Here is a 25,889-nt window from a genome sequence, read left to right on the forward strand (position 1 = left end):
CATTCACAGTCTTAAAATTTTAGATAGTTAAGAGACAGATTATGGGTTTTAAGAGAAACTGGTCTATCAAGTGAAAGAGGCCACTGCTGAGCTTCCGATAGCACCCTGGGCCTGCTCTTGGATGGCAGGATGGTTCTCATCTGGGGTAGCATGGCCATCCCTGCAAGCACAAGCACCAGGAAGCAGCCTGTAGCCCCTGAGCTGATGTAGACACAATGCCATTCTCCAGCAGGGTCTCTGGAAATTTTAATTTGTTTTGACAACAAAACTAACACACCATAAGGACTTAAGCCCTCAAGCTAGGCAAGACACTGATGACCCTTGGAGAAAGCACCAGGGAAGCTGGCAGAAGGTGCTATGATGGGTTCTTCATGGGAAAGGAATGAGGCACACACATAAACCCTGGGAGAGATTTAGGTGTCAGGGCCCAAGCTAGAATAGGGATAAGGATGGACTGTCCCAGCCTTAGTCTGTGCTTAAAAAGACAGAAATACCCTTCTCGGCAATTATAAGGGCGAGGTCTGGGGGAAGGGAGGCAGGCAGCTTACTACCTGCCCTTTCAATAACCTATAGGATCTGAGAGCAAAGTTAAACAGAATGAGGCTGGTCGCAAGCACTGGGAAGAGGTGGCAGTCCTCGGGGTTAATGAGTCAAACCCTGGGCTCTGAATTCAGCTCCCAGGGCCAGAACAGCATCTCTTCCTTCTGCAGGGGTCACCTGAGCTCACAGGACTGGGAATGTTGGCTTTGCACCCTCCCAATCCCTAGTTGTTGAGATTCTCTTGTTTCTCAGAAGCCTTGGAGCAGTGAAGAAACATCTCTCCAGGATTTTCTTTCCCAATCAGTCAGCAGCCACCTTTCCAGGAAGAATGTCCTTTCTACCCAATCTGCCCAGGAGGGTGGGAGTGTGGCCAGCCCTCAGGAAGGGCCTCTGCGTCCCTGGCTGGAGAATGCACACAGTTTGCAGAGGCTCAGAACTCCCAATCGTCTACCTCCAGCTCTTCCAGGTTTGTTATGAGGCCAAAGATTCCACTGTGGTCCTGAGACTGGCTGCCCTCAAAATTGGTGATGGGGGTGACAGGACGGAGCAATTCAGGCAAAGCCTCTGAGGCACGTCGCTTGATCTGGAGGAGAAGAGAGAGGTGGGTGATGGATCCTGTTGCTCTGGGTCCCAGGACACCACCGGGCAAGGAAGCCCAGTGGCAGATGGGCTGACAGAACCAATTCTACAAGAGGAAGGAGCAGGGCCTTTCAGGGGCTTTGGAAGTGGGATAAATTCTCTCATTCAAAGGGATGGGAGAGAATACCTGAAAAGCCCAAAGTTAAAGGGATTGTGAATCCTTAGAAACAGAGGCAAGAAAAAAACAGGGAGCCTCGGGAAGGGGCTACGGTACCTGCTTAAAGAATGAGTGGTTCAGGAGGGTGCTGGCGCTCGGCCTGGAGGGAAAGGGGTGGAGAGATCACAGGTCACTGCCGTGCCCCAGCTTCCCAAAATCCTGCTGCTTATGCCTCAGCCTCTACCTCTCCCTGAGCTGACTGAGCAGCAGTGGCCAGAGCTCCCCAGGCTGCCCTCTTACACACCCAGGAGGTCATCCCTCCTGTGTGTAGCTTCACATTCCTCCTGGGAGCTCTGACCCTGCAGAACCTTTGAGGGGTTCGTCTGTCCCTTCACACCCTGGCCTTACCTCCTGAGCACCCTCTGCTTTCCCGAAGCCCAGGCCCAGGCCAACAGGAATACCTGGAGTCCGGGTTGCGCTGAAGGCACTGTTCCACAAAATGGTGGAAGTGGGGGGAGAAGGTTCGGTGGTAGGGGTGGGAAGGCGAGTCACCGTTGGAGGGCCGGGGGGTGCTGGTGGTCAGGCTGTCACTCAGGCCAGAGTTGGCCACTGAACGCGAAGGGCTCATGGTCAGCTCCTCGGTGGGGATGGTGCTGGTATCCAGCAGGCAGGGCACGGTGCCGTTCAGTTTCTCAAGCAGCATCTGGGGAGGAAAGAACCAGGGCCTGGGCTGGAGGGGGCCCCGGAAGGCCCAGAGAGTCTCTTCACAAATATACTTTTCCAAATATGCAAATGTGATCATTTGAGACCAGAAAAAGATGAAGTGGAGTAAGTCTAATTTTCGCAAAGAAATGCTGGTCACTGGTATGGCAGGTACACCCTAGCTAGGCCAACATGAAAAGGAGAGGGGTTGCACAAAAGTACCCCCTTTCGCCATGGCTGGAAAACACTGCTCACAGTTTCCTCTCTCCCTTTACAAGGCATCAAATTCCTTTTACCGTAGAGTCCTCACCCTAGCAGGAAGGAGCAGCCAGGTTACCTGCTTTGAAGCACAGCTGTCTGCCATGTCCGGATGGATCCAATGAGGTCTGCGAGGTAGCACTGGCAGTGCCACAGCTTGGGCTGTCGCTGTAGCAGGCCACATGGGAGCAAGGTGCCCAAGGGAAGTCCAGGCTGGGTGGCTGTTCCAAAGCGTCCCAACTCAACACACATAAATCCAGCCCCACCTGGGGACTGCTGTCCTCGTGAAGTCCTCATAACCCCATAAGGTGTCTGAGCCAGAAAGTTGGAAATCACTCTAGAGCTGCACTAATGTGATAGCCACTAGCCACTTGTGGCTATTTCTATTTAAATTAGGTTTCAAATTCAGTCCCTCAATCTCAATGGTCACATTCTAAATGCTCAACAGCCACACAGTCTCATGGCTCCCTCCCTGGACACTGCAGCCACAGGACCCTTCTTTCCCTGCAGCAAATTCTAGTGGATGATGCTGCTTCTAGGACTGGACCTCTTGTTCATCCTCAATTGCCTTTTAATTCTTTCCTGAGCATCCTGTCACTAAATTATTTTACTGAGCTCTCCTAGACTCCTCACCTAGATTTTCACACCATCCTAACTGGTCTGCTGGATCGAATCCATCTGACAGGGTGATCTATCTAAACGAACTATCTTATGCTATCACGCCTGTGCTTACAATCCTTCATCACTGCTCCACAGGCTTTGTGACAGGAACCAGTGCTCTAAAGCGGCATCCAAGCCCTTCACAATGTACCCTTGTTTCCTTCTGCAGCCCCCAAGAAGCACTGCACCTTGGCCATTTATACCTCCTTGCTGTTCTCCAGATCCTGTTTTTTCTCGATTCTGGGTCTCTGCACATGCCGCTTTCTCTGCCAAGAGTGTCCTACTTCCTCCTCCACACAGGTGACAGCTGTCTGTCTTCCAACTCAAGGCTGACTCCTCCCAGGACCTCCCTTGGACCCTGCTCTGGGGGGGCTGTACTCTGGCCACTCTCCAGCTAGCTGCTCCTACCACCAGGCAAGCAGCCTGTGGGTTCCAGAAGTGGCTCGCTCAGAGCCTGCATCCTACTCCTCCCAGTTCTAGACCATACTCCAAGTACCTGGGACCCAGGTAATCCTTGCTCAAATGACCCCAAATCCACTTTCTGGATTTAATGAGGCCTGGATAAGCCTCTTCCCTGGGTCTGTCTTCCAAAGAGTAGACTGTGCCACTGACTCTGCACCCTTTGGTCCGAGGGGTGGCCAGAGGCCAGGCATCTGGAGGGGCATGAACAGAAGCTGAACTTGCAGAATGCAGGTTCCAAAGGTGTTGGCTAGAATTCGGTGGCACGGAACTCTGAGAACTGTGGGAATCCTAAACTAGAAACTGACCTTCCAGATATATTCATCCAAGTGGGAAGATAGAACATATTTTATAAATTTATAAAGATTGGTTAGCTTGATTTATATGTTTTAAATAGACATGCGGCATGTGGGCCTTGATTTGCACCCCTGCTCCCGAGTTCCCCTCCCCAAGCCGGGCTCCCTAACCACCGAATTTGCCACAGGAAGTAAACAAAGAGTAAGGCCACCATCCCCTACAAGGTGGGACTGATTGACAGAAAAGACAGGGTCTTTCATCTTAGTATTCCTGCTCTGTGTCCTGAGTGCAGCAGATACTCAATGAACATTTGTGGAAGGCAGGCAGGCAAGAAGGAACCCAACAGGCAGCAGGCTTACCTGGGTGGCAGGCATATCCTTAAAGGGGACATGGCCATTGGCCAGTTCACAGGCTGTGATTCCCACACTGTAGATGTCAGACTTGGCATCATAACCCTGGAGATTCTAAGCCAGGAAAAAAAAGGCCACAGATGACCTCATTTGTTCTTTGTTCTTAGAAAAAGGGTAGAACTAAGGAGAGGAAAAGGATGGTGGTCCCCAAATCAGGACCTGCTGCTAATGGCTCTCCTTGCCTGTGTTACTGAAGACTAACTGCTATTTCACCACCGGCAACTGTTTGGTGATGCTCTGTAAGGAGCAGGAGGTGCCAGCCCCATTCCCCTGCTTAGTACAGGGATCCAGAGAGCACCAAACATTTCCAAAATGCTCACTCTTCTCATAGGGTGGCAAGAGTCCTTGAAGGGAGCTGCAACAGCATCTGGTAGAGGTTAGGACTCCCCTGGGGGAACCACATCCATCTGCAATGAACAGGCACTGCCCACGCTGAGGGCTCCCTCCCTCCAGGAACCCCTTTTACCCCACTGGGAGACTAAGAGCACCTAACCCCAGGCAATGCCTGAAGGCTCCCTTGAGAATCATGAGTTGGGTAAGGGGCCTCCTTGGGGCCCATGCACAGACCTGCTGGAGGACCTCGGGGCTGAGCCATGGCAGAACCTTGACACTGTACTTGGGAAAATCGTGGACCACTCGCTGCCGCTGCCCGTGGCTTATCATGCTGAGGTTGCTGCGCAAACCAGACAGGTAGACCTTCCCATCCACAGAGATCAGGATGTGGCTGGCTTTGACACTCCTGGGGAGGTGGGAAGGGTGTCATAGAAAGCAGGAAGGAGTCCCTCTAGACAGGGCCAGCTCTCCCCCGTGCACATGGGGTTATACATGTATATGTGTATTTTACATATACATAACCATGTTTTTGTTTTTATTGAGACAGTCTCACTCTGTCACCAGGCTGGAGTGCAGTGGTGCAATCTAGGCTCACTGCAATCTCTGTCTCCTGGGTTCAAGCAATTCCTGTGCCTCAGCCATCCAAACAGCTGGGATTATAGGTGTGTACCACCACACCTGGCTAATGTTTACATTTTTAGTATAAACATTAGCCAGGTTATATATTAGATGGGGTTTCGCCATGTTGCCATGCTGGTCTTGGACTCTTGGCCTTAAGTGATCTGCCTGCTTTGGCCTCCCAAAGTGCTCGATTATAGGTGTGAGCCCCTGTGCCCAGACTATAATCAGGTTTTGGTTATTTTTTTTTTGAGACAGAGTTTCGCTCTTGTTGCCCAGGCTGAAATGCAATGGTGCAATCTTGTCTCAGCACAACCTCCGTCTCAGGTTCAAGTGATTCTCCTGCTTCAGCCTCCTCAGTAGCTGGGACTACAGGCACATGCGACCACCTCCAGCTAGTTTTTATATTTTTAGTAGAGACAGTGTTTCACTATGTCAGCCTGGTCCCAAACTCCTGACTTCAAGAGATCCACCCCTTACGTTCCCAAAGTGCTGACACCCCACCCAGCTAAAAACATGTTTTGATGAAAAACTCCAAACCTACATAAAATAGCATGACCCCATTTACATATCACCAGATTAAAAGCTTATTTAGCTCTGTCATCCAGGCTGAAGTGCAATGGAATGATCATGGCTCATTGCGACCTCCACCTCCTGGGTTCAAGTGATTCTCCTACCTCAGCCTCCCAAGTAGCTGGGATTATGGGCACCCACTACCATGCCTGGCTAATTTTTTTATTTTTAGTAGAGATGGGGTTTTGCCATATTGGCCAAGCTGGTCTCAAACTCCTGACCTCAAGTGATCCACCCATCTTGGCCTCTCAGAGTACTGGGACTGTTGAGTGCTCCTGTATGCTCTAGACCACCTCTTGCTCTACCTCCAATGAATGCTTTTAATCTGTACTTTTTATTTGTAGGACTCTTGTAAAGTGTACCTAGGGATACTGTGTTCCATATCCCATTCTTCCTTTTTCACTTAGGGGTGTGGTTTCCAGACACATCTGTGTTGCTAGCTGTGGACCTTTCATCTTTGCTTTTAATTGTCACCTTTGCTCTGGGAAGAAATGTAACACTTTTACTCATCCATCCTTCTGGGGACAGACACTCACATTACCCCGAACCAACAGACGTGTGAATGGTGACATCCAAACATGTCCCGTGATTGGTCTGCATGAAGGTTTCTTTAGGGTATACATCGAGAATTGGCCTTGATGGTTCTGGTTCTGTGACCCTGACTGGCAGCACCTGGCCATCTTCCACTATCTGGATAGGAGGCTGCCCCATCCTTACCACACTGGGACTCGCTCGGCCTCCTAACCATTGGCAATCTCATGTATATAAGGTGACATCTTGTTTTCATTTGCTTTTATCTGATTGTGAGATTTGAGTGGCTGTTCCTATGATGGCTTGTCTTGGGGTTTCCTCTTTTGTAAACTTCGTATCTTTGGTCCATTTTTCTTGCTTTCCTGTCCATTTCTTGTTGATTTGCAAGATTTCCCTGTTACTAATCTCCTGTGTTGACAAAGCTAACATCATCCACTGTGTGTCAATTGTTTCTTAACTGTTTTCACAGTATTTTTTATTGAATAGAAATCTTCTTGATCTAAACAAATTCATCAATCTTTTGTCTTATGTTTTATGCTTCTAAAATGTTGAGCAGTTATTCTATGCCTCAGGTCACAAAAGCATTTTCTCACATTTCCTTCTATTTAAGTCTGTAGTTTTAAGTTTTACATGTAAGCCTTTAATCCAGCTGGAGTCCTCCTCATATAAGGAGTTAGGTAGGGGTCCAGTTCACCATCTTCCCTACTACGAGCTGATTTCCCGACACCATCTACTAACATATGTCTTTTTCCTGGTCTCTTGACATAAGACTGACTCTGGGGCACAGAAAGGAGGAGGCAGAGGGTGGAGTACAAAGGTCCATGTCAGACAGTCCTCTCACGCAACACTCAGGACCAAGCTGCTCAGCAAAGAGAAAGTCAGTGGCTTCAGCACTAACAGTCTAAGTGACCATCCCTGAAGTCACTGGCAAGGTCAGAATCCAGATGCTCCTTCTTTTTCTTTTCTTTCTTTTTTTTTTTAACAGTCTCAGGCTGGGCACCGTGGCTCATGCCTGTAATCCCAACACTTTGGGAGGCTAAGGTGGGTGGATCACAAGGTCAAGAGATTGAGACTATTCTGGCCAACATGGTGAAACCCCATCACTACTAAAAATACAAAAATTAGGCCAGGCGTGGTAGCTCACACCTGTAATTCAAGCACTTTGGGAGGTCGAGGCAGGCAGATTGCCTGAGCTCAGGAGTTCGAGACCAGCCTGGGCAACATGGTGAAACCCCGTCTCTACTAAAATACAAAAAATTAGCCAGGCATGGAGGCATACGCCTGTAGTCCCAGCTACTCAGGAGGCTGAGGCAGGAGAATTGCAAGAACCTAGATGGTGGGGGTTGTAGTGAGCTGAGATTGCACCACTAAACTTCAGCTTGGCGACAGAGCAAGACTCCATCTCAAAAAAAACAAAAACAAAAACAGAGATTCACTCTGTCACCCAGGCTGGGACTACAAGCATGTGCCACCACACCTGGCTAATTTATGTATTTTTAGTGGAGACGGGGTTTCACTATGTTGGTCAGGCTGGTCTCAAACTCCGGACCTTGTGATCCGCCCACCTCGACCTCCCAAAGTGCTGGGATTACCGGCATGAGCCACTGCGCCTGCCCTTTTTATAGCAAAGAGATCCTCAGCAAGAATCCAAATCCTTGATTTTAAACTCTAGCTTCATTAACTTCAGTCAAACTTTACCTGTTTACCTGAAGGCTCAGGGGCACAGCTACCCACTGTAATCATGGGAGAGGCCGCCTAAGAACTCACCTGTGTACGTATCCCATGTGGTGGATGTAGTCAAGGGCCTTCAGCACCCCCTGCAGGATATAAGCGATTGCCAGCTCATTCATGCCATCCATGAAATGTGTACAGATGAGATCCTTTGCAGAACCTGGAGAAAAGGACTGCATGAAGGCAGCAAAAGGTAATGGAGAAGGAAAACACAGGCAATCCGACAACAGAGTCCCAGAACCCCTTTCTACCAGGAACCCTTTCCACTCACCATATGCCATGAATGATGTCACAACCCACAGCTCATTGTCTGCAATAAAGGTGGCTCGATATGGCACGATATTGGGATGGCTGAAGAGTTTAGAGACATGCAGCTCACCCTGGAAGGAATGGTGAAGCTGAAGTCAGAACCAAATGGCGCCAAAAGATGTCGTTCAACACGAAGGTGGCAGCATGGACAATGCGGGGGACCTGGCACTTTTTGGGTGTTCCCAGAACAGCCTAAGCAGGTGCCTGTCAACATAGGAAAAACGAGGCCCTGCTGCCTCTGCAGGGACCCAGCACTGCTTTGCCTCTGCCAAACAGGGAAACCACCAACAATAGAGGGTTCAGGGCACCAACTCAGAGACGAGGAAGGCAAACTGTTGACTGAAGACTTCTGAAGTTAAAAGCTTATCTCAATTTCAAGGGCCAAGGTACAGAACTCCTCTTTAAGATAAGAAAACAAAAAATATTTTGTTGTTGTTTGTAGGGACAAGGTCTCACTGTGTTGCCCAGGATGGTCTCAAACTCCTCAGCTCAAGCGATCCTTCTGCCTCCACCTCCCAAGTGCTAGGATTACTCGCGTGAGCCACTGAGTCACTGTACCTGGCCAAAAATGTTTTTCTTTTTTATTTATTTGAGACAGGGTCTTGCTCTGTCACTCAGGTTGGAGTGCAGGGGTGTGATCTTGTCTCACTGCAGCCTCAACTTCCCAGGCTCGAGTCATTCTCCCACCTCAGCCTTGCTGGTATCTGTGACCACAGCTGGATGCCACAATACCTAACTAATTTTTTGTAATTTTTGTAGAGACAGGGTTTCGCCATGTTGCCTAGGCCTGCTTTGGCCTCCCAAAGTGCTGGGATTACAAGCATGAGCCACTGTGCCCAGCCCAAAACGATATTTCTATTATAAAAGAAAACACGGCCGGGCATGGTGGCTAGTGCCTGTAATCACAGCACTTTGGGAGGTGAGGTGGGCAGAACACTTGAGTCCAGGAGTTGGATAGCCTGGATGACGTGGCAAAACCCCATCTATACTAAACATACAAAAAATTAGTTGAATGTGGTGGTACATGCCTTTAGTCCCAGCTACTCAGGAAGCTTAAGTGGTAGAATCACCTGTGCCTGAGAAGTAGAGGCTGTGGTGAGCTGTGATTGCACTGCCGCACTGAAGACTGGGTGATACAGTCAGACCTTGTCTCAAATAAAAACAAAAAAAGAAAGAAAGAAAAAAACTATAGTTGATGGAGCAGAAGGCCAGCTGAGACTGGCTTCTGTTGACACTAACCTCAGACCCACCAAACTACTATGAACAGGTCCTAGAGCACCATCAGGTAACACCAATTCAGAAAAAGTTGTAAATGAAGAAGGGGAGGGGCTGCAACTAACTATCCTGAAGGAAAACTGACCCAGGCCTGAATCTAAGCAGGCATCAGGAAAAGGGTCTAATTCCCAGGCAGTTACTAGACTCACAGTCTCTCTCAGTTTTGTTTGTGTTTTTTGAGACAGGGACTCAGTCTGTCACCCAGGCTGGAGTTTGGTGGTGCAATCTCGAACTCCTGGGCTCAAGCAATCTGCCTGCCTTGCTCTTCCAAAGTGTTGGGATTACAGGCATGAGCCACCATGCCCCAGCCCCTCTCTCAGTTTAACAAGAGAGTGGCTACTCGCTTCTCGAATAGAAAGGAATGTCAGGGCCTGCACAGTGGCTCACACCTGTAATCCCACCATTTTGGGGGGCTGAGGTGAGCTGATTGCTTGATCTCAGGAGTTCAAGACCAGCCTGGGCAAGACGGTGAAACCCTGTCTCTACAAAAAATACAAAGATTAGCCAGGTGTGGTGTGCCTATAGTCCCAGCTAAATGGGGGGGCTGAGGCAGGAGATCCACTTGAGTCCCAGAGGTTAATGCTGCAGTGAGCTGGGTTCGTGCCGCTGTACCCCAGCTGGGTCAATAAAATAAGACACTCTCAAAAAAACAAAAAACGAAGAGGCCAGAGGTGGTGGCTCACGTTTATAATCACAGCACTTTGGGAGGCCGAGGCAGGCTGATCACCTGAAATCAGGAGTTTGAGACCAGCCTGGCCAACATGGTGAAACCCTGTTTCTACTAAAAAATACAGAATTTAGCCAGGTGTGGTGGTAGGCACCTATAGTCCCAGCTACTCAGGAGGCTGTGGCAGGATAATCACTTGAACCCAGGAGGCAGGGGTTGCAGTGAGCTAAGATCTCGCCATTGTACTCCAGCCTGGGTGACGGAGGGAGAATCCATCTCAAAAATAAATATATATATAATAATAATAATAAAGAAGAAAAAGAAAGAAAGGAACATTAGGCAAACAGGATGCTGAGAGCCAGAAGATGGCCACTGATGGGAGGGCAGGCGCCTTGGGTCTGGAACAAGATGGCCTAGGTTTGAATCTAGCCTCTGCCGGATTATAATAAATAATAAACAAATGAATAAAAAAGCCAGAAGGGAGTGTTTGAAGAAGAAAAGGGAACGATAAATTGGGCTAAGGAGCATTTCAGCCCTATCCTTAGTGCCAAATGGCCAGGATTTTCTCCTTAAAGTTTCCATAACTTCTGAACATTTAATCTCCCTTCATTTCTTTGTAATTCCTTGTAACTACTATCAGAGCCAAGAGCCCACCCTCTCTCCATGTGGCACACTCATGGTTTATTACCTGCAAGAATGTTACCATCTCATTGGAACAAGCTTCTAGGTTAATCCTCCGTACAGTCACATACTCTCCCGTGGGTTTGTACCTTGCTAGATTCACAGTCATCAGGTCCTCAAATCCTTTGCCTAAAAGAAAAGAAGAACACCATACACAAGGACAAGAGCAACAAGGGATTTAAAAAATTTCCTTTAAAAAAGGGAGTTGATTTCAAAAGAAACTTAATGTTAAAATTTCCACTACTGTTACCTTTTCTGTTTTTCCCCCCCCTTTTTCCCAGCAGAATTTTACTGTTCTGTTCATGGCTCACATTTCTTGATTTTACTGCCATCAGTTCCTTCTCAGCCAATCATTCTGATTCACTACGGCCAGGACACCAGAAACATGCAGCCACAAAGGAAAAATGGCAAAAGGTTTACTCTCCTGGAAGCTTGATCTCTTCCCATACTTGGCAGAAAAAAAAAAAAAAAAAAAAGATGATCCACAGAAGCAGCTCTGTCCCCATGAAGTGCCCTAACTAGTAGATGGCCTCTGCTGTACACACATCTGGGGCTGCTGAGAAAGCCAGCTGCAGCAGCCCTGGAGCAGAAGAGGAGAGTAAGGACAGCCCTGCACATACCTATCACAGTGAGTAGCTCATAGCACCCTCCATCTGGCAGAAAGCTACTCATGATCTCCTGTTTAGAGAAGGATGCTATCGACTCTGAGCTCGCCTCATTGGTCTATAAAAGAAAAAGAAAAATAGGTTAATAGAGAAAATTGGGGGTGGGATGGAAGTGGGGTGAAGGTGGTAATTCAGACCCACGAGGAGAAAGGCATCCAAACACACCCACAAATCCAGACTTGGTGCCAGCACTATTTGAAGAGAAACAAAGCATTACATTCAATGTAGTAATCAGCACTAATATCAGAGCAAGTGTTAGGGTTGTCTACAAATGGGGAGACAAGGACCTGTTCCTGTCACCGTTAATCTGCTTGTCTTTTCCAACAATTGATGCATTTGCTAAAGGCTGTGAAATTCTCACTTGGAGAAGGGATGTCTGGAGAATTAAAGCATGTTTAGAGAAGAGAAGCAGATGGAAGTGTAGGGGTTCTCTTCAATTTCCTGATGCATTAGGGTCCTATTTTTAAGGTCCTGACCACAAGATCCCGAAAGATCAAACACTGAATCTTGCTCTAGGGAAAATGTGGCCAGAAGAAGCCTCCTCTTTAGCAAACCAAGAGCCCAGGCCAGTTATTGCCTAACATTTCCAAGTGAAGTGAGAACTGATGCCCTGAGTTGAGGCAAGGGACAGAGCTGTCAGGTCTCAGGCATTATCTAGGCAGCCGATGTGGCCTGCTCCCTCGTTCCTGCCCATGTGTGCTCTGAGTGAAGCTGGAGTCCAATGCTTTAGGATGTGGGTGTCACAACTCTGGCCTCTGAGGTCCTAAAGGAAGGTATCTAGCAATGTCTTGAGTTTGTGCAAAACACATGGCAGACCAGACCAACAGCTCTTCCTTCAGCTTAATGAACTGTTTCCTTTTTCTAGACCTAAATATGTATGATTTGGGGATTGTGACTGCTTTTCTTTAGATTTTCTTTCTTCAGATGTGCATCTAACTGAAATGGAGAAACCTAGGCCAGCTCATGTTTCATGTGCTGCACTCCTAAGCCTGACCTCCAGGCAGAAAAAGTCCTTTGTGAAAGTAGGAGAGGCCACTGGCCCTGCACTACCCAGAAAAGCATGAGCTGAGAGTGTTCTGACAAGGCAGTGCCTCAACAACTCTTTGGGAAACGGCTCTGCAGCGGAAACCATAAAGACGACAGTGCTCTATACCTGTTAGCTGACCACAGTGTACTTTCCAGAGCACTTCCACATTGCATGTGATCTGCTCCATAGCTCAGTGAAGTAGCTGGGACAGATCTTATCTCCACTTTTCACTAATAAAAATGAGGGCAAAGGAGATTAAGTGACTTGCCACAAATCAAAATGTGGGTACATGGCACAGGACCCAGGCCCAAGCCAGTGAAATTAATCTACCACCCTGCTGGCTGACATTTCACGTGGTTTGTTTGTTGTTTTGTTGCTATTGTTTTTTTTTTTGTTTTGAGATGGAGTTTCGCTCTTGTTACCCAGGCTGGAGTGCAATGGCGCGATCTCGGTTCACTGCAACTCCGCCTCCTGGGTTCAGGCAATTCTCCTGCCTCAGCCTCCTGAGTAGGTGGGATTACAGGCACGCGCCACCATGCCCAGATAATTTTTTGGTATTTTTAGTAGAGACAGGGTTTCACCATGTTGACCGGGATGGTCTCGATCTCTTGACCTCATGATCCACCTGCCTCGGCCTCCCAAAGTGCTGGGATTACAGGCATGAGCCACCGTGCCCGGCCTGCTATTTTTAAGAGATGGGGTCTCTCTCTCTGTCACTAAGGCTAAAGTGCAGTGGCAAGATCCTAGCTCACTGCGGCCTTGAACTCTTGGGTTCAAGTGATCCTCCTGCCTCAGCTTCCCAAGTAGCTGAGATTATTGGCAGGAGCCACTGCACTTGGCTCTATCTGGTTTCAAAACACTTGATGCTGCTAATGGGGAAAGAAATCCCCAAGTGGGCTCTGTCTCCCTCATCACTTACCCTGAAAAGAAGAGGAACCTAGACAAGCAAAATTAAGCCCTTCACCAAATTCCATTTCTAATTCAATCAATTTTTATATTTCTAAGATTTGGCCATATTGTTGTATTTCACTGTAGTTCACCCATTTCCACTGCTGTACAATATTTATCTCATTAATATATCTCAGTTTACCCATTCCAACATTTATGGGTCATTTGGGTTGCTTTTCTGTTCTGCTGTTATGGGCTGTGCTACTATAAACATATTTGAATATGTCTCCCGAATGGAGCTTGTACTTAGGAGTGGATGGAATTGCTAGGTGACAGAGCATATGAACAATCAACTTTATGAGACAACGCCAAATTATTTTCCAAAATACCAATTTATACTACCACCAGCAACATAGGTGTTTTTTATTTTTTAGACAGGGTCTTATTCTGTCGCTTAGGCTAGAGTGCAGTGGCATGATCTCGGTTCACTGCAACTTCCGCCTCCTGGGTCCAAGTGACCTTCATGCCTCAGTGCTCTCAAGGAGCTGGGACTATAGGTGTAAGCCACCACGCCTGGCTAATTTTTGTAGAAATAGGGTTTTGCCATGTTGCCCGGCTGGTCTTGAATGCCTGACCTCAAATGATCCACCCAGCTTGGCCTCCCAAAGTGCTAGGATTACAGGTGAGAGCCACCACTCCCGGCCATGTGTGTTCTCATTAATCTAACTTTTCCCCAACACTTGGTATTTTCAGATTTCTTAATTGTTGCCAGTCTCGTGGGTTTGATTTACATTTCCCTGATTACTAATGAAAATGAGGATCTTTTCATATAGTTTTCAGCCACGTGAGTTTTCTCCAAGGTGAAAACATCTCTTCCTGTCTTGTGCCCATTTTCCTAGTAAGTTGTTTCAGTGCAGGATTTCCCCAAACTAGGTCCCGTGGAATACTGATTCTGCCAGTTGACAGGTGAAAAATGCTTCCATGTCCAATGAAGTTAGGAGATGCAGCATACTCTCTCATGGAGAATTACAAGGTGTAGCCCATATTAAAGGCACTGAGAAATTCTGTAGTAAGAAAACTTACTTTCATTAACCTAGGATTTCCCAAAGAGATCTGTCTAGGGAGCCTTCTGTGCCTAACATCTGTTAAATTTTGGGAAAGGTAATTGGGAAAGGCTATTTTAAATAAGACATATGCTATAATGCAAAGAGCATAGGTTTATGGGCCACATAGAGGCAGAATTTGAACTCAGGTCTATTACCGGTTCTGTGACCCTGGGCAAGTCACTCTGATCTCTCGGGATCTCCATTATCTCAGCAGCTGAGTAATTTCCATCTCATAGTGTAGTATCTATTAGACGAGATAAAATATGTTAAGAGCTTAGTGCTACCTGGTGTAAGAAAGACATTCAATACATGTGAATCCTATTCTCTTCCTCCTCCTATTGCTGTCTACTTTTTGGTGACTCTTCTGTTCAACAAATAAAATGGAACAGAGAAAATGGAGGAAACAGAGAATCTTAAGTGGAGCTTGATCAGTAGTTAAAGTTGATTTGATACTGGTTTTTATACTTATCTGTGTTTTCTAATACTCTCAAAATAAATTCTAGGATCATTAAATTTTATTTTATTCATTCATTTATTTATTTATATTTTTGGAGACAGAGTCTTGCCCTGTCACCCAGGCTGGAGTGCAATGGCGTGATCTCAGCTCACTGTAACCTCTGCCTTCTGGGTTCAAGTGATTCTCCTGACTCAGCCTCCCGAGTAGCTGCGATTACAGGTGCATGCCACCACAACTGGCTAATTTTTTGTATCTTTAATAGAGATGGGGTTTTGGTTTCACCATGTTGGCCAGGCTGGTTTTGAACTCCTGACCTCGTGATCCACCCATCTCGCCCTCTCAAAGTGCTGGGATTACAGGCGTGAGCCACCACGCCCAGCCTATTTATTTTTGAGACAGAGTCTTCCTCTGTCACCCAGGCTGGAGTGCAATGGTGTGATCTCAGCTCACTACAGACTCTGCCTCCTGGGTTCAAGCAATTCTCCTCTCTCAGCCTCCTGAACAGCTGGGATTATAGGTGCCTGCCACCACCCCTGACTAATTTCTGTATTTTTAGTAGAGATAGCATTTTACCATGTTGGCCAGGCTGGTCTCAAACTCCTGACCTCAAGTGATCTGCCTGCCTCAGCCTCCCAAACTGCTGGGATTACAGGCGTGAGCCACCACGCCCGGCCTAGGATCACTGAATTAAAAAAAATTATTATTTGAGATAGGGTCTTGCTATGTCACCCAGGCTGGAGTACAGTGGCAAGATCATGGCTTACTGCAACCGTGATCTCCCAGGCTCAAGCAATCCTCCCAAGTAGCTAAGACTCCAGGCATATGCCACCACACCCAGCTAATTTTTGTATGTTTTTGTAGAGATGTGGTCTCCCTGTGTTGCCCAGGCTGGTCTCAAACTCCTGGGCTGAAGCAATCCTCCTGCCTCAGCCTCCCAAAGTGCTGGGATACAAGCGTGAGCCAATGCACCCTGCTGACTGTAGCTTCTTGAAACAATCTCATCTTCAGAATCATCTTAAGATACTGGTTACTCCATGTCAGGTACCTCACACAAAGGTGAAAAGATACACAACCAAGAGAAAAAATGGAGCAGCAATTTGAGCAAAAAGCCTCAACCAAGAGTTCTGAAATGACAACTCTCCACTGGTTTAGAATTTACAATGCTCATTTGGTCTCAAAGTGTCTCATTTTCTCAACCTTATATGTACAGGAATACATATTCTTGCTCTGCAGATTCTGTTTTCTGAAGTATTAATCTATTCCTCAATAAAATCAATGTTACTGGTTAATAGAAAGCTCAGTGGGTTGCTTTCAGACACAAACTCCCCACCCCAGCCTATGAGTATCCAAATGATTTGGCCCTTGTCTACCTCTATGATCTCATCCCACACTACCCTTGCCTGAGTTGAACACTGTCCCCACACAAACAAGCAAGCTTCAGTCTCAGGCAACCTGCACTAACTGTCCCTTTGGAACCCTCCTAACCTCTTCCTTCCCCAGCCCCTGCTATTTTTCTCATGGCTAGCTCAACATCACTGAAGTCTCAACTTAAATGTCCTTTTACCAGAAAGACTGCCCAGCCAAAGTAAAGTAGGCTCCTAGTCACGTTATCTTTCTTTTCTTCATAGAAGTTATCATTACAGCTTATTTCTCTAAAATCTTCCACTAAAGTCTCTTCCATTAAAACGCCAGCCCCATAAGGGCAGGGACCTTGTCTGTCATGTTCACTGATATATTCCCCCAATGCCTGGAACACTGCCGGCAAATACTTAAAAAATGAAAATAACTAAAGTTTGAACTGAGGTTTTCTGCCCATGATCTTTTCATTCCCATGGGCTAGAGAAGAGAGTAGGGTCACTGTACCAGCTAGTTCCTTTGGAGACAGGTTCAGCATGATGACCTATGCTGGAAATGTCAGCCTCATATGACACAGTCATTAGATCCCTCTATTACTCAGGGCATTCTATAGATCAGAATCTGATTCCTGCATGTGAGAAAGTACTACCTTTTTCAGTAGGTAACAATATGGCCTCAATGAGAAGCAGCTACTTGGTATCTGAAGGTCTTCTCACCTCTGCTCTCCAAGCAAACTCCTTAAAATTTCTCTCACTTGAAAAAGAGGCTGTGAAAGACAGTGGAGTCCTGAGATTCAAATATTCATTTTATGTACTTTAAATAATTCCCTTTGGAAAAACCACGGATAGATACTTCTTTATTACCTATGTCCCTCTTCCTTGCCAGGAGTGGATATAAGCTTATAAGACATAGGTCTACTAGGCTATACACTCAGACACATTCTTGCTGAGCCTAGGTAGGGAATGATTCATTAAACTATTGATGTGCTTAGTTAGTAACCTGACAAATATTTATTTCTATTATCCAGTAGTACAGAAAAGGACTAAAACTAACCCAAAAGTATTAGATTTAGAAAGTTAAATTCTCTTTTTTTTTTTTGAAACAGGGTCTCACTCTGTCACCCAGGCTGGAGTACAGTGGTGTGATCATAGTTCACTACAGCCTCGAACTCCTGGGCTCAAGTAAATCCTCCCCACCTCAGCCTCCCAGGTACCTATCACCATGCCAGGCTAATTTTTTTTTTTTTAATTAGGGATAGAGTCTTACTCTGCCTCCCAGGCTGGAGTGCCATGGTGCTATCCTATCTCACTGTAGCTTTGAACTCCTGGGCTTAAGGGATTTTCCTGCCTCATTCTCCTGGGTAGCTAGGATTACAGGTTTGCACCACCATGCCTGGCTAGTTTTTTTTTTTTTTTTTTAGAGAGGGTGTCCCACTATGTTGCCCAGGCTGGCCTCAAATTCCTGGCCTGAAGTCATCCTCCTGCCTTGGCTTCCCAAAGTGCTGGGTTTACAGGTGTGAGCCACCACACCTGGTCTTTAGAAAATAATTTTTTTGGTCAGGCATGGTGGCTCACGCCTGTAATCCCAGCACTTTGGGAAGCCAAGGCCGGCAGATCACCTGAGGTCAGGAGTTCAGGATCAGCCTGACCAACATGGTGAAACACCGTATCTACTACAAAAAATTAGCCGGGTGTGGTGGCAGATGCCTGTAATCCCAGCTACTCAGGAGGTTGAGGCAGAAGAATCGCTTGAACCCAGGAGGCAGAGGTTACAGTGAGCCAAAATCACACACACCACTGTATACAGCCTGGGCAACAGAGCAAGACTTGGTCTCCAAAAAAAAAAAAAAAAGAGAGAAAATAAAGTTCTTTATGTAACTGGCAATATGAGCTCACAGGTAATCTGGAATTGCATAAAATCATCTAGTCCAGTGATAGCAACTGCTCTGTCCCCAGCTCACTAGGAACAATTCTAAAATGGAGGCCTTTTACTTTGTGGATATTGTATAGGTCTGAACTCAGAGACCAAAATTCATTTAGGAAAACAAAAAAACAAACTAGGAAACAGGCAATATTTTGAAAGGAAGAGGTCTCATCTGACATTGCCACAGGAAAGGCAGGTTAGTTCATCACACTGTTTCAGATTTAGAACAGGTCTAAACTCAGATAAAAAGAATGAAATATTTAGCCCATTCTCTTTAAACACAGCATGGCATAGTTTAATTAGTACAATGTAATCATCTCAGATTGCTCAGAGAAAGAAACTAATTCTATCAGAGTATTTTCTTAGTTTCCCCCCCACCCTGAAACGCATTTTATTTATTTTGAAGCATTTGAAAAATATGTAAGCAAAGCAGCTGATATCCAGAAATGACCATAAAATAATTTTGTTTAAAGAGTTTAAAACAAAATAAGTAAAGCATACAAAGAAAATATTCACAAAATGCTACCAAATAAAGACATTCAACTTCCCACAGGTTTCACACAGGATAACTTTTGATTTAACAACAACAGCTGTAAAAATATAAAAACTGTATGTAATTGGCATTGTATTTTAGAATAATACCCAACTGATCCTATAGGGAAAGTTTTTGGTCTCCAGATTGGAAAGCATTTGGATCTGATAGAGAGGTGCTCCTGATTAGCAGATGACATAAGCACAGGCAAAGTTTCACTCAGAAATTCCCAGTCAACATCACTGTCCTTCACTCAACCTTGGGGCTGCTGCAGAAGCTACAAATGTCTGCAATCTGAACAGGGTCAGAAGTCTCTGGAGAAAAGGTTCTTATTCTCTCTCTTTATAAGACACTGATTCATATATTCCAAAATAGCTTGGTACACTCTGCCCATATGGTGCTATTTAAGAAGAATAAACTAGAAGAGAAGGAAACAGGGTAAGAATCTTGCAGCTTTCTCCGGGTGCGGTGGCTCATGCCTATAATCCCAGCACTTTGGGAGGCCGAGGCGGGTGGATCACAAGGTCAAGAGATCGAGACCATCCTGGTCAACAAGGTGAAACCCCGTCTCTACTAAAAATACAAAAATTAGCTGGGCATGATGGCGCGCGCCTGTAGTCCCAGCTACTCGGGAGGCTGAGGCAGGAGAACTGCTTGAACCCAGGAGGCGGAGGTTGCGGTGAGCCAAGATCGTGCCATTGCACTACAGCCTGCATAACAAGAGCGAAATTCTGTCTCAAAAAAAAAAAAAAGAATCTTGCAACTTTCACCAATGAAAAAAGTAATATTCTGCCTTACACTTTTTAATTTTGCTTTTGTTTTTAAGGTAGGAGATTTGAGGTCCTGTCTTATTATCTAGACAGAGATCTGTTTTATCTCTGTGGACTAAAACCTATTATTAATAGACTAAGGATGGAAAATTTAATACCATTAGTCACTACACAATAACCATATTTCAGATTGTTGAAACTTACTTTTTTGGGGGAAGGGATGGTGGCTGATTGTCAGGGCTGGGGAGGGGAGGAGACCTTAATCCTCAGAAGAGACAAAAAGTACCTGAGACATTTTTCAGTTTTCAGACTACACATCCAAATCTTTCCAGGGTGAAACCTGAATCTCCACAAGTACAAAAATCATACTACAAACAAAGCTCAGTGACAGATAAGCAGAAACATAAAATGATAAACCAACAAAACACACGAAGTTCCACAATATGTCATCTCCATGCAACAGCCATAGTGCCAGGGCCTAGGAAGTCACTTACTTTTCTCCGAGTGTCACCCGGAGGCTGCTCTGGAGTAGAGAAATTGATTGTTGGCATTTTGTGTTTTAGCAGAAGACACACTCACATTCAGAACAGCAATTATTGTACTTAGGACTACATTTATTAATAGAAACCACTTGAGAGTCATTACAGCAAAAAGTACCTGCAGGGGTACACACACACAGATCCACAGTAAAAATGCTGCAGAGAGATGAGGCTTTTTTTTTTTTTTTTTGAGACAGTGTTTCGCTGTTTTTGCCCAGGCTAGAGTGCAATGGTACAATCTCGGTTCACTGCAACCTCTGCCTCCTGGGTTCAAGCGATTCTCCTGCATCAGCCTCCCGAGTAGCTGTGATTTACAGGCAGGCGCCACCATGCCCAGATATTTTTGTAGTTTAGTAGAGACGGGGTTTCTTCATGTTGGTCAGGCTGGTCTTAAACTCCAGACCTCAGGTGATCCACCCGCCTCAGCCTCCCAAAGTGCTGGGATTACAGGCATGAGCCACCATGCCCAGATGAGATGGGGCTTTAGACATGGATCCATGGTTCTTCAAAAGGTGGCAAGGCCACCCACTCTATGGGTATTCTTTACTGGATATAACTCAATTCTGGTCATACATTTACTTGGCATCAACACACAATGTTATTGTGAATAGGCCAGTTTCTTATACTTTATGAACAAACAATTCATTATATAGTTATAGAGATGATTGGCCATTTCCCAGTGAGTGCGGGAACTAGAAAACACATTTTTTCAAAAAAGGGCAAAGGTTTTATTACAGCAACACGTGTATAAGGACCATTACCCAGTCTGATTCTCTAAAGTCATATACATTTGATTCTAAATGTAAATAAAATAAAGGCAATTTGGCGCTCTGCTAGTCCTAGTGAAAATGAACAAAGCAAAGGACAACTGAAATAACTTTCTGTTCTTAAATCAGACAAATTCTGTATGTACTTCTGACCTTCTCTATTCTTTAAAAGTGATAAAAATCACCAAGCTGAAGATTTTTAACTGTAAAATATTGGGGGTGATTTTACATTTCTAATCATCTTATATCATGCAGTCCTAAATACCTTAAACTACACAAATCAGAAGAGTAACTCTAGTTACCAAGGAAAATGCTTTCTCCTAAGAAACATTAGAGCATCCAATTATACTGCAAGAGATTATCTGCAGAGTAAATGAGCCTCCATCTATCAAAATATATATATATATATATATATATTTTTTTTTTTTTGAGACAGGGTCTCAGTCTGTCACCTTTGCTGGAGTACAGTGGTGCAATCTCAGCTCACTGCAGGCTCGACCCTTTGGGCTCAAGCGTTCCTGCCACATTAGCCTCCTGAGTAGCTGGGACTATAGGCACGTGCCACCATATCTGGCTAATTTTTGTATTTTTTTGTAGAGACAGGATCTCTCCATGTTGCCCAGGCTGGTTTCGAACTCCTGGGCTCTAGAGATCTGCCCACCTTGGCCTGTTTGGCCTCCTGAAGTGCTGGGATTACAGGTGTGAGCTACCACACCTGGCCTATTCAAAACAGAAGTTTTTCCCCCTTGGACATTAGTTTTCTGGTACACAAATGGGAGGAGAAGTTGCTTAAGACAGTCTATCAAAGGTAAGAAGTCAGGTGAATGGATTAAAGACATCTATTCCAATCTTCCAGAATAGAAGGCAAATTCTAAGTTGTATAAAACTTGGTAATATAGACTTCTACAGGCTGTAACAATATATAGAACAACCTCTCCACCCTCCTCGTATCAGAAACTAGGGCACAGTCAAAAGACAACCAGAGGCCGGACACAGTGACGTCTGTAATCCCAGCACTATGGGAAGCTGAGGTGGGCAGATCACCTGAGGTCAGGAGTTCAAGATCAGCCTGGCCAACATGGTGAAACCCCATCTCTACTAAAAATACAAAAAATTAGCCAGGCATGGTGGCGCATGCCTGTAGACCCAGCTACTTGGGAGGCTGAGGCAGGAGAATTGCTTGAACCTGGGAGGTGGAGGTTGAACTCCAGGCTGGGTGACAAGAGCAAAATGCTCTCTGAAAAAAAAAAAAAAGAGAGAGACAACCAGAGATCCTACATTCAATACACTGAAGCCAGAGCCCATTAATTCAGTTTACATACACTGGAATAGTTGTAACTAATTCATTATAAACGGGACTTCCAAATAAATTCTCACAAATGCCAACAATATTTTTTTCTTGAGAGAGGGTCTTAGTCTGTCATCCAGGCTGGAGTGCAGTGGCATGATTATACTTCACTGCATCCTCAGCCTCCCAGGCTCAAGTGATCCACTCACCTCATCCTCTCATGTAGCTACAACCAAAGGTGTGTGCCACCACACCCAGCTAATTTTTGCATTTTTTGTAAAGATATGGTTACACCATGTTGCTCAAGCTGGTCTTGAGCTCCTGGGCTCAAGCGATCCGCCTGCCTTGGCCTCCCAAAGTTCGAGGATTATAGGCACGAGCCACTGTGCCCAGGTTCCCCAAACCAGTTTTTTAAAGAAAGGGGGTCTCGCTATGTTGCTGAGTCTAGGCTCAAACAATCCTCCTGCCTCAAGCCTCCTAAGTAGCTGGGATTACAGAAGCACACCACCGTGCCCAGCTCATTGTTTACTTTTAAACCATTTTATTCCCATTAATGATGGGAAGAAAATTAGAATAGGAACAGAATGTGGCACTTTTGTTCTACTGGCCTTTCCTTTCCTGTGTATCTAACTGATTCTTTCCAACTAAAATATAAAGAATTCATCATTTTTCTAAACTTCCATTTGTCTAAAACATAACACTTTGACAAAGTTCACAAATACTACTACTCAAAAAATTCTTTGAGATGTGTTAGGAAAAATAAATTAATAGGTATCACCTAGTAACTAACAAGTTTGAGTTTTCAATTATTTAAACCTATCTGGGGATACTGTGGATCAACTAACCAATGTACTCAATCTGATAATCTGTTTTTTAAATTTATTTATTTTATAATTTTTTTTTTGAGATGGAGTCTTGCTCTGTTGCCCAGGCTGGAGTGCAGTGGTGTGATCTTGGCTCACTGCAACCTCCACCTCCTGAATTCAAGTGATTCTCCTGCCGCAGTCTCCTTAGGAGCTGGTACCACAGGCATGTGCCACCACACCTGGCTAATTTTGTATTTTTAGTAGAGATGGGGTTTCACCATGTTGGCCAGGCTGGTCTCGAACTCCTGACCTCAGGTGATCTGCCTGACTTGGTCTCCCAAGGTGCTGGCATTACAGGTGTGAGCCACAGTGCCTGGCTGATAATTTCTTTTTCTTGAGATGGAGTCTTGCTCTGTCACCCAGGTTGGAGTGCAGTGGTGCCATGTTAGCACTGCAACCTCCACCTCTTGGGTTCAAACAATTCTTCTGCATCAGCCTCCCGAGTAGCTGGGACTACAGTGCGTGCCACTGTGGCCGGCTAATTCTGGTATTTTTAGTAGAGATGGGGTCTCACCACATTGGCCTGGCTGGTCCTGAGTTCCTGATCTCAAATGATCTGCCTGCCTCAGCCTCCCAAGGTGTTGGTATTACAGGTGTGAACCACTATGCCCAGCCTGATAATCTGTTTCTTAAACTATAGGATCATAAAATTTTAGAGTATCTTGGTATTCAGACACAAAGAATGGGGCTCTACTATTATTTTTATGGAAAATAATTTTTTTGCCCTGAATTAAGATGACAGTTCCCAATAAAGGCTCACTTTGAAAATGGCCAAAGGGTAATGCCTAGGCCTGTCAAGGTTTACTTCTGAAATCAACATTCAGATTTTACAATAGGAAGTTAATTTTTGCTGTGAAAGATTTTTCTTTAGCTCTCTTAAGTCTTACAATTTCTACCACGAAAAATGAGTCAACTAGATTGATCAATAAAACCAGAACATTCGTATCATCGCATCCTTTGTCTTGACAATTATTTTTAATATCTTCAAGGCTAGAGCCTTTTAAATAGTTTTTCCTTTAAAAATATGTGTTTCAACTGGACAAAAGAAAACATATATGCCTGTAAGTAAATACTGGCTTTCTAACAATCAAGACAAGCCAAGGAAAACTGCCAGGTTAGTCTTCAAATCTTTGAGAAACCGTGAATTCAAAAAGCAATGAATTGGTTACATTTGCCCTCAGAATTGCTAATTGGTATAGATTGATTTAGTCTACAAAAAAGTAGTGATTTTTATATCCTGAAGTGATGGCTAAATGCCATACTCTACTTACCTCCAAATAGTTCCAAATCTCTTAAGCCCTCAACAATGAACTTTTCCGAGACCCACCGCTAAAGAGGAAAACCCCAAAGAGAATTAGTATTTCTTCTAAGCCACAACAAATTAGCTATCAGCCTTTAGACAGACAGACAAAAACATAACTATGAAAACAGAATCTCATGCAGTATAGTTAGGTATCATTTCTGTGGAAAAGTTTTTAACAGAATCTTGAAATTAACTAAAAACAAGATTCTTGTCTTTACTTCTCTTTGCCTATTTGATGAATAATTCTTAAATTGGACAGATGAGAAATAGGTAGTACTGGCCCTAATAATGAAGACTGTTTTTGCCTTCCCTATATTGGCTCCATCTTACTCATTCTATATTACAGATGCCTTGGTTCACTGATGTCAATTTGAAAAGTATTATGGGAATTCATAACACAGAAAACAGAGATGAAACAGTAGTTATTCATAAGACCCTGTTAGTTTGTAAAACGACACACAGCAAGTTGTATATTCTTTATCCACTAGAGGTTCTAAAGACACGGCTGCTTACACTTTCTGCCAAATTCACAAGGACCAAACTGGCAGGATCAATCTACAGCTCACTTTACTGGCCTATTTCAAATGAGAGTTAGATTTCTGTCACTCTGATCAGTGGTTTTGTTTCACCTGAATTAGGCTACGTTGAAACAGAAAAGCAGCTCATACTTAAAAGCAATGGAATCAAGATTGTATTTCCTGTAAGGGCTGGTGTTACAGTTTGGCTTGGGGGCATTCCTTCCACTAGGCAGAGTTCAGGCTATGGAGAGGTTCCCTTTTTCCTCTTAATTAACAGTGAAGTTTATTCTTTCTAATATAAATTGTCCTTATATGCATAAACATTAGAAAAAAGAAGATTAAGTAACATTCAGAAATAAGTTGTATGATACAGACTGTGAACTGGAACTATAGCATCATTCTCTGTCCTTCCCTATAACTATTTTTCCAAGTCAAAAAAGAAATAACATCCTAAATTTAAAACTTTATATAAAATTATGTGCACTGCATCAAAAAACATAAATTATGCTTTAATATGTAAAGAAACTGGTGTACTCATAATGTCTCATAGCACTTATACACTGTTACAAAATTCTAAAATAATTACTACTGCATTTAGAAATTAATGCATTTAAAAAATTAATTAAGCACTTGATAATAAACAAAATAAGACACTCATGAAATAATGCGAATTTGTAAAGAAGCTAAATCTAGTATTGTTTTTGAGGTCATTTTAGCTGATGAAGTTTTGAGGTATAATAAAATCTTTCATGTTCAAAAAGTCTTCAATTAAAAGTAATTACAACTTTAAAAAAGTATCCTGGTAATTACAACTTGATTTTGAAAACTCACAGACTCATGGGGGATCCTCATAAGTAGTTACACATCTATACTGAAAAGTATCATTGACTCATTTAATGTTGTATGACCAATATTCATAAAATAAGCCACTTTCTTCTTGTTACTTCTCTATTAGACAAGCTGATGGTAAATTTTGTATCTCTGGTCAGATTTTGTCTGCAGACTCTTCTCAGGAGTTGAGGCTGCAGTACCTGCCTTACTTCCTACATCCCTCACTTCTGTATCATCCTGACCCTCACATAGAAAACCACCTACAACATCTGC

At 44.6% G+C, this 25,889-nt stretch overlaps 1 protein-coding gene across 30 annotated transcripts in view; it reads right to left on the reverse strand.

Moving 5' to 3' along the window:
- Positions 1-229: 229 nt before the first annotated feature.
- The window catches only part of STRADA (STE20 related adaptor alpha), a 41,568-nt gene continuing 15,908 nt past the window's right edge, over positions 230-25,889 (reverse strand). For 4 of the 30 annotated variants that reach the window (XM_008996885.5, XM_008996884.5, XM_078373514.1 and 1 more), the window contains exons 3-13: positions 24,236-24,293; positions 14,622-14,710; positions 11,401-11,503; positions 10,788-10,909; positions 8,120-8,228; positions 7,885-8,008; positions 4,630-4,801; positions 4,012-4,116; positions 1,738-1,979; positions 1,394-1,436; positions 230-1,123 (exon numbers count right to left, since the gene is read on the reverse strand). In XM_008996885.5, coding sequence (XP_008995133.1) covers positions 971-1,123; positions 1,394-1,436; positions 1,738-1,979; positions 4,012-4,116; positions 4,630-4,801; positions 7,885-8,008; positions 8,120-8,228; positions 10,788-10,909; positions 11,401-11,503; positions 14,622-14,669 — 1,221 coding nt within the window. In that variant the 5' untranslated portion in view covers positions 14,670-14,710; positions 24,236-24,293 and the 3' untranslated portion in view covers positions 230-970. Of the gene's footprint in view, positions 1,124-1,393; positions 1,437-1,737; positions 1,980-4,011; positions 4,117-4,629; positions 4,802-7,884; positions 8,009-8,119; positions 8,229-10,787; positions 10,910-11,400; positions 11,504-14,621; positions 14,711-16,928; positions 17,046-19,998; positions 20,028-24,235; positions 24,294-25,889 lie in introns of all 30 variants that reach the window. The other 26 variants (XM_008996882.5, XM_002748137.7, XM_035300424.3 and 23 more) reach the window with 10 other exon arrangements.

This window comes from Callithrix jacchus, chromosome 5 (genome assembly GCF_049354715.1).
Source record: "Callithrix jacchus isolate 240 chromosome 5, calJac240_pri, whole genome shotgun sequence".
Classification (NCBI taxonomy): domain Eukaryota; kingdom Metazoa; phylum Chordata; class Mammalia; order Primates; family Cebidae; genus Callithrix; species Callithrix jacchus.